General features: G+C 53.5%; 1 protein-coding gene across 1 annotated transcript in view; it reads right to left on the bottom strand.

Annotated features, from left to right (window-relative positions):
• Positions 1-1,268: 1,268 nt before the first annotated feature.
• LOC119109252 (serine/threonine-protein phosphatase 6 regulatory ankyrin repeat subunit A) overlaps positions 1,269-9,222 on the bottom strand; it is a 61,689-nt gene continuing 53,735 nt past the window's right edge. The window contains exons 11-12 of the mRNA XM_037232847.1: positions 2,696-2,743; positions 1,269-1,452 (exon numbers count right to left, since the gene is read on the bottom strand). Coding sequence (XP_037088742.1) covers positions 1,269-1,452; positions 2,696-2,743 — 232 coding nt within the window. The remainder of the gene's footprint in view (positions 1,453-2,695; positions 2,744-9,222) is intronic.

Below are 9,222 nucleotides of genomic sequence, written 5' to 3'. Positions count from 1 at the left end.
TTATACCTATGGCTTTGTTGAATATTATGTCTGATTCCATTTAGAAAGGAAACAATGCCACCTACTGATTTTTAAAAAAAATACATTGGACCGAGTTGGGTGAGGAGCGACGCCTCGGACAAAACTACGTGGCCTCAGTTAAAGCATAGAGAAAAACGCTGACATACTCGGGACTTAAAGATGGCAGATCATCTGAATATTTGGCTCCAGCGAACTAAGATGAATGACTGGTCGCGCCAGTGTAGGATTTCATTGCTACTGAGGTCTTTACAGAAAAAACATGCATTGAAAGATCTAAGTGTAGGGTTCCCTCATGAAAGTCAGACACACTTGTAGAAATAGAAATGGATAGCCGATGCATTATGCTTTCTTGTTATTCAATATAAATGCATCGGTTCGTGATTTTGGAGGTGCCAATGTTTTCCCCTACGCTTTTCTGCAAAATCACTGAAATTTGTTGCCGTTTTGTAGTGTCCCAATACCTTAGGTGCTGGGCAGAGGGGGGTCCAGCATCTACGCGTTCATTGCTTGGCCCTGGCTGGCATGAACTATGGCCGGAAGCAGCGGGTGCGGTAAAGGTCCGGTGACGTCAGAGAGGCCTGCCCTCAGGGTGGGGTGGACAGTCCCTGGCGTTGCGGCACGTTTAACTGTCACTTTATCGGATGGTGGTGTCAGGGCTCGCGCCACGAGCACCACTTAGCGTGAGCGCTGATCCCAGAAATGCATCCAATCAAAGGTAAGGACTACACCTTCGTAAATTACCAAATATCGCAACTGATTCCCCGGTCTATCTCATATCTTCCGGAATTAGGGCCAAATAACGATGAATGCCCACCACCGATCCGTCAGACATGTCAACAGAATGGACCGCACAGCAGCCTCTTCCGCTCACTTCGATTCCGGACAAGCTTCAGTACCACACCGTCCAGCGAATGGGCCGGCCATCAATCACTCCACACCGCTGACCTATCTGTTGCCGAGGGCACGCGCATGGATCTGGACTGTTCCGCACGGCAGCTTTGTGCTGCGTTACAGTCTAAGGTTTCAGGATTTACTTCTGCGAGATCAGGCGCACTGGAGAGTGAAGGGACTATTGTTGGTGTAATTGTTCCGCACCACGGGGGCATAAGTCTGAGCTTTTCAAGGGAGCCAACGGCTACGTCGAGCCCTCAGTGTATGTATTACAAAGGGTACATAATGACAACACTCCGACCGTATACCTAAAAAACATAATTGCATTCATTCCTGCAAAAAAAGCTTCAGACACGTCAGGGGCCGTCAGCGTACATCCGAACACCAGCGCTATTGAACACGGCTGGAGCAGCCCGGGACACAGCCACCGGCAGCAGCGTGCCGTGAATAGGCCGGCATACGTACGTCTGCAGCTGGCTGTCTGTGACGTTGAGCGCGTCTGACCGGGCGGCGCGCTGCGCCAGCCGCACAGCCACCGCGCTGTGGTCGGCCTCGCAGGCCAGGTTGGAGCGCGGTGCTGGCCCTCGCGCTCCTGGTGCGATCGCCGAGGCCGAGCCGGCGTCCAGCAGCGCCTCTGTGGCAGGCGGCCAGCGGCCAGCGTCAAGCGCTGCACGCACGCCCGCCACAAGGCACCCCCCCCCCCCCACCCAGACCGCAACCAGCTGAGGCCACCGCGAGGGCGTGCACCAGTTAACGTACGGGAGGAGTTGCGTTTATTTCAACCGTATGACCTCGGGAGCGACTGGTGGTATATACTATATATATATTATATATTATATATATATATATATATATAATAATATATAATGCTGTGCCTCCAGCGGCCCTCAGCGTCGCCGCGCCCGAAGCTACGCCACGAGTAAGACCAGCCTGGCCCGGCGAAAACATAACATACATGCATATACTATATAATCTATATATATATATATATAGTATATATGTAATTATATATATATATATATCTATATATACTATCATATATGTTTTGTGTGGTATAATTACACTTCCGCAGCTAGGGTGGCTGGGACGGGCACAAGAAGCTACGGCATTGGACGGCGATGGTCCGCCAACGCACCCTCACAGCAGTAGGAGCCGGCCCTGACACACAACGTACAAAGCCGCCCCACCCGCAGGACGCCTTACACTCCACACACGCACAGCCGCACGTGTTCGAGCGGCGTCGCTGTTGTCGGTCTCGTACCCCGACTGTCTCGTCCGCCGCTGCGCCAAAGCCGTACTCAGTCACCGCCGGCGCAGTGCTCGCCTCCACTTGTGACCAGCTTGCTTACGCTATCTTTCACTTACGCAGGATGAACACAGAGGGCGCAAACTACTTGGTCTGTTGACTTCCTCTGTTCATTTGGCACTTAGCGCCAGCATACCATGTAACATTCACCATTCTCCGTCTCCATGCATACCCTGCGCTACGCGAACACGGCGCCATGTGAAGCTACGCACCATGGCCCTGCCCATCCCCCGCAGAGAAGCCGTGTTCAGTCCGGCGACGATAGCTGCGCAGGCTGCTCCGCGCCGCACTCACCGACCATCTGCAGGTGGCCGTGGGCGGCAGCGGCCAGCAGCGGCGTGCGGCCCTGCCGGTCCTCGGCCGCCAGCGCCCGGCCGCCACTCAGCAGCGCTGGCATGCATCCAGGCTGTTGCGCTGGGCAGCCACGTGGAGCGGCGTGCGACCGCGGGCGTCACGCGCCTCCAGCGCCGCCCTCGCCGAGAGTGGGCCACGAGCAGGACCAGGCACGGCTCGCTGCCCTGGTACCTGGCGGGCGGGACGCGGGCGTCAGCACCACAGGCCGACCGGCGGGCTGACCTCAGGTCAGAGGCGAGAGGACGGCGGCTGGTGCACGACGGAGCGATCATCTGCTGTCGTTGAAGTAGGTAGAGTTGATTGGCTGCGCAGAGCGGGAGAGGGGGCGGGGGAGGGCGAGACGATCATCTACTGTGGCGAGAAGGGGCGAGAAGAACGGCAGCGATGGTGCTTCAGCATGGCCGTGATGGCGGGGAGGCGGGAACAAGGTCATTCCCAGTGAAGGGGCATCGAGGGAGGGATTGACTGCCGTTGGGAACTACTTCTGCCGCGAGGGGAAGGAAATTTATCTGCAGAGGGGGATATTCTACAGCGGGGGGCGCTTAGGGGCGATTATGTGCTGTAACAGAGAAATCATCTGCTGGGGCAACGGGAGGGATGGGGGGGGGGGGGGCATCTGCTGCCGGTGAGTGACTCGGCGGGCCAGCGAGACGGCCCGCCGCGCGCGCCAGCAGCAGCCGGACGCCAGCCGGCCGGGTATGCCATCACATTACAGCGGCGACGGCCGGCGAGCTGTGTACAGAGCCGAGCGCACGCATCGGCCATGTGGTGGGGTGGGGGCAGCAGGCGGCGACGTGCGCCGCTTCCTCCTCCCTCGCCCACACAAGACACAGACGTCGCGCTTGTGCGGCGGCCGCCAGACGGACTGAAGGTGGGACAACACCTTCAGATGCAGTGCGTGGCCGTCGGCGAAATGTCGCGCAGTGACACCCATCGGCCTCCGCCTGAGTTTGCAGCCACAACAGAGCGATATTTACGCACACGCGAAAGCTCTCAGGGCTTGCGAAATCCGACATCGGCCTCATTCGGCCACAGTAATTATACAGTAAGCCGAATTGGGGGGGGGGGGGGGGGGGGGGATGAAGAGTTCAGACAATGGACAATACCGCCTTATCTCTGTGATTTTTATTTATGAATTACGACCAAAACCATTGCAATACACATCTTTTTGGTAACAAGGAACGTAACAGAGTGCAGCGCATGCTCTTTCGACGTTAATAAATAAAAACGACATGACATCTGTTCTGGCGCTACCCAGCCGTGTAAACGCTTGTAAAACGCGTTTAAGTAAATAATTAACTCGGTATAATATAACGTTACCATTAAATGAACAAACGTAGAGCTCCGTCAAAGAGAATGTTTCACATTTGAAGAAATTGAAGCAAGCATGAGATATACAAAACAAACTCACTTTTAACTATTGTACTTTTTCACGAGGAAAAGCCTGCTCGAAACAACACAATTCTCTGTTTAGTAAACATGATCCTCAGTGCGTCACGGTTTGATTACGTCATTATACCTTGCACAACATTGATTGGGAGCCCACTGACGACCGTTACATTTGAAAATCGCGCCCACAGACGCCAGACATGAACACCTCGACAATTATCTTTTCGATTTTCCTTGATCGCCGCATGGCTTATGGAATGGCAGGATTTTAATGCCGTTATCACGTAATGAATGCTCAAGTGACTGGAACACTCTCTCCGGTGAAGAGAAAACTTTCCTCGCTTTCGCGGGCGTGACGCTCAGAAACTAGAGGGACTTAAGTTTTAAGAATGGCAGAATTGTAAGCAGCACCGAAAGGTTTTCGAAATAGCTATTTCAGTTCAAAACCTCATATGAATATAGACTACTGCCTTTAACAAGCGACTGCAATGCAAGTTCTAATTATCACCGTAACCCAGTCAACACTCCATACCGATCCCGACTGAAACCTGTAAAACCGAACGTCAGCGCAATCATGGATCCATTGAAAATAAAAGCGGAAAGAGTACGTCAGAGGTACTTAAGAAACTTTGGTGATTGATAGCGCCGAGTTCTCCAGACTTGATTTGATAACCGACGTGGGTTAGGTATCTATCTGCTGCGCCCCTCAAACGCCAATGTCAATGAACCACCAGGGGAACCCTTCCCAGAATTGAGAGTTTTAACATATTCTTCCAGAAATGCTCTCCGTGGTAGCTTTGTTGAAGGGCCCTCCCGCTACCGCGCCCAAATGGGGATCACTGTCCTACTCGAATACTCACCCAACAGGTAACATCGAGAAACCAGCGGTAACAATACCTTGCCAAGCAGCGAGACCTCCATAAACAACATCCATCGCCAATTGAAATGCATTAGTTGGCTCACACAGGCCACCAATGACGCGTGTTTTCCTCTAGCACACTCATCTGCGGTAACTGCCTGTGGAGATCTACTGAAGAAATGCACTCCTCAAAACCCGATGGTGTACATATATATATATATATATATATATATATATATATATATATATATATATATATATATATATATATGCGAGCCGAAAACGACCGAGCTGCGATGTGAGCTGACAACGACCTGTGCAGTGACGATATAAATACCGATATAAACATGCGAGCTGACAACGTCCTGTTGAGTGACTAGTGGCGTGTACGAATGGTGGAGTCCACCAGTCCCGCCTGACCTGAGTCTCACCGGGTCCAGTCCGCGGGGCGCGAGCCAGCCCGGCGGGCCTGACCTTTCTCGGACGCGAGCGCACCGCTCAAGTGGCCCCGCAGGGCGCGGCCGGCAGCGCGCGAGCTGCGAAATTAATTACCGTCGGCCGCGTCGTGCCGGCGGGCGCCGCCGCGCCGGCCGGTGGTGACGATCGGGCCAGCAACACGACCGTCACCAGCGCGACAGGCCGCCGGCGGCTGAGGCGTGTATGGCTGCGGCAGCCCGCGCGACTCTTACGAAGCGGAGACTGTGTGCGTTTTCGCACAGTAAGTCGCGAACTTTTTGGCGGGCGTCGCAAACTTTTGAAGGGTAAATCCCCAACTTTTGGCGAATGGGTTATCCACTCGAAAGACCCGAATGCTGAATGTGCAGTGGCAAACCGCGGATTTGTGAATCACAACTCCCTCCTACCACTTATTTTTTTGTGGCGGCCCCGTCGGGCCGAATGTCAACTGCCTGTCGGCGGCGGGCCGCGAAGGCGTCGGACCCCACACAATACGCGTGCGTATCAGAGGCCAGCCGGGATGTGGCGGGTTCAGAGGCAGCCCGGCCTGCCGCCGCGGCGCCTTTGTCCCCCTCCCCCCGCCCCCCCCCCCCCGGTCCCCCGGGACAAAGCTCCGCCGGCGATCTAAATCGCTTCCAGCTCTTCCGTGCGGATGCCGCGCGGAAGGGGCCGTAAGCGTTCATCACACAACGGCGGGCGCGGAAAAGCTCGGAGGTCCGGGGCCGGAGCCCGACCCGAGCGAGGCGCGTCGATGAAGCACGCGCTCGTCTCCGACGCAAGGTGTGCGGATATGTGGCTGCAGAATACAAAACCATATAACAGTCGGAATTCCCCACAGTGCCTTAACCCTCCGCTTCCATCCAGCCGGCCTTTTCTGACAGCACTCGCCACGAAAATAAGATACGCTAGCCCACATAATTTTGTGTTGATTTGGGTCTGGTGGCGCGCCGACGGCATTGGTCGTATGGCGCCCCTTCAACAGATACTTTGATAGACGTGTGCTTCCACATGTGAGCCTAATTGGCCAGCGGGCCGCCGCGCAAGCGCAGAAAGAAGCGCACACAGCTCTCCGCAGAACATGAAATTGATACGTTTGAAGGATCCAAACTACCGTGACTTTGCAGCGTGCAATGGGAGGCGCTTTATCACTTCAGGTTTTGTCCAACAGTAGCACATCTGCCTCCGACTGCCTCAGCAGTTTGCCCGCCCTGTGGACTCCACAAGTTCATACCATTTCCAACTAGGTTTCCGTAACGTCCAATGGTTACTTCGCCAGCAATAAGCCGTCGCTTCGAGACCGTTCTGCGGAGGATGCCTGAACTAGACACTTTAGATCTGACACGCATTGTCACCGCTATGGCTGGCTTTGCCAATGTAGGCCGGGCACGATTGCCTGGTCACTGAACGTGAACGCGTTCGGTCGTGCCTGACCTGTGCGTTCAGTCCACAACGTTTTGACGATGCGAAACTGACGCTGCTGTGGGCTTAAAAGTTTGTAACATTAGGATTTCAAAACTTTGCTTCGCCTCATCGGCTCTGCCACTGTACATTTTGAAGACACATCAACTCTGCCAAGATGTCTATCTTGTCGGAACACTAGTGCTTTATCTGAGCCTGTAAATCTGGTGGCGACAAACTTTCAAACCCCTCCTCCCCCCCCCCCCCATCTACATTCCACCCGTCGTCGCCAAGATCGTTGAAAGGACAGTGCAATGCATCTCCTCTTGTATCCGTCTGACCATATCCCCTTCTCAGCATGGGTTCGGAACACGTCGTTCCGCTGAAACTGCTCTACTCCGCCCCGTGCCGAAGTATGGCCGCCATGGTTGAAGGCAAAATGTCTCTTCTGTGCTCGACTGATCTTGGCGAATGCTCCACATTACTTGCTACCATGCAGCATCACCGCAGCAACAGCCAGTGGTTTGCGAACCGACTGTCCAGCCACACACAAGCCGCCAGCCGCGCACCGCAACGCTGGCGGCTCAGTTCTGGGCCCCACGGTCTATCCAACCGGGGAGATTTTGTAAGGCTATGTTCCTGAATCTTTTGTTCCTGACTTTGTTTGCCAGTCAGCTATGCGTGCAGGTCGCCGTTGCGCTGATAGCCCACGGGGCTGACGACACCCAAGTGTCCGCATCCGGGCATACATCTGCACGGCCGGAAGACATCGCCTGTGTAGAGATCATTCTAGTCCCTCTTAACGATAACTTTCGGCCGAACGATCCAACGGTAAATGACAAGTAACTGAATTTAAACACTTTCGCGTTCTTTGCCGGCAAGATGTGACACCCTTTCTTAAATCTCCGCGACATTTAGGGTTATTCTACCCATACATCATGGCGGAGTCAAGAATCTCTGAGTGATTTTGATCAACTTATTACCATGTACTCGCATGTGGTGACTCTTACAGACGGGTCCCTGGGCTACCTATGCAGTTCCCTTCTTCTCCGCCGTCAACTACTCCCGGGAATCCTGAACATCAGTATTTCAGCCCAAACCACGACCTCGGCTCCGTAAATCAGAAGTCTTGCGGTCCGCGTCTTGCGGTCCCTGGAAGTGAAAACTCGACCCTCTTCACCCTGCTCCAAAAATTGGCCGCATCCAAGAATAGAAGACGCTCGCCTCACAGCATCTGCCCAAGCGTGACAGGCGCAGTCAAATAACGGGCAATCAGCATGACCACCATTCCCCTCTCCACCAACTTGCAGCTGGCTATAGGCAGCTCATCCGCCAAGCTGCATCACCTTACAGTGCCTCGTCGACTGCCTGAAGTGATGTGCTTGCACCGCACTTCAGTCAGCTCGAAGCGCTACCCTCCACATCACAACGTCCGATCATGGCCATGTCTACCTTTACTGTGGCACGTTTAGAAACTGTCATGCGACTCGTCTGTTTTATATGTGAGTGCGTCGGCTTTAAACCTTTGCTCCGCTCGACGCTCGCGCTGACCTGGGAGTACCAGCTGGGCCCAGTGGCTCCGGTTACTCTGTTGGCACGATATCACAATGGCATGATAACTAAGCCAGTAAAGCAGGTTTGCAGCGCGCTATGGGCGGGGTGGAACACGCGTGTGGGTTATACCCAAACCCAATGGGGTACATCGCTTACCTCAACAAAATAGGCCTCATCAAAGCATTAGACTGACCGATTTGTTAAATTTATCAGGTTCAATGCACTGTTTAACGCTCGCGCACAATTTACGGATGATATTGCTCGAACATAAGTGGCTCTGGGCTCATCAAGGTCTGGGAATTTGCACCAACCTGATCAACAAAATCGATGGATCAGAAGCGGTTGACATTTATGGATGCTGCGACCAACGCACTGCGAAAAAAATATTGTTTGGGGTGTGTGTGGGGGGGGGGGGGCACATGTCATACTGATCAGATCAGCACACTTACGTTATTTTTGACCATATACCTCCCGCATTTTGCCAGTGTGTGCACTATTCCAACCCGACTTTGAAAAAGGTGCTATTGGAAGCCTCCAGCCCATAACTGGAGACCCCTACGAGTCGGACAGCGTTGAGATCACGACAGTAAAAGACGGGCGAGGCAAAATGTTGTGAATACGTTTGAGGCCGATGCTAGGAATTAGCTACATGCATAATTATTTGCTAAAAATTCAGTTTCCATGAGATACCAAACACCCTGATATAATGGGAAACGTAGCGAATAATCTTTTACTCTACACCCAAATGTAACACAGGTTCTGAACGGTACATTAGTCCTTGACCATCAGTTGGTCACAAGCTCTGCTGACCGGCTATCCGTCAATGCCAGGTATGCTAGCTGCGAACGCGAGCACCAGCCAGCCGCAACGAACCTTATTCAACATTAGCGAATTTTACGTTTCCTCTCTTAATTGAGCTAGGACAGCTACACTTCTCTCGAACTGTTACCTTTCAGAGAAATGTTGCGTGTTAAACAGCTTGCACGCAAAACGC

The sequence above is a fragment of the Pollicipes pollicipes genome, unplaced genomic scaffold (assembly GCF_011947565.3).
Source record: "Pollicipes pollicipes isolate AB1234 unplaced genomic scaffold, Ppol_2.1 Scaffold_7231;HRSCAF=8579_pilon_pilon_pilon, whole genome shotgun sequence".
Classification (NCBI taxonomy): domain Eukaryota; kingdom Metazoa; phylum Arthropoda; class Thecostraca; order Pollicipedomorpha; family Pollicipedidae; genus Pollicipes; species Pollicipes pollicipes.
This window is presented reverse-complemented; position numbering and strand designations above follow the sequence as displayed.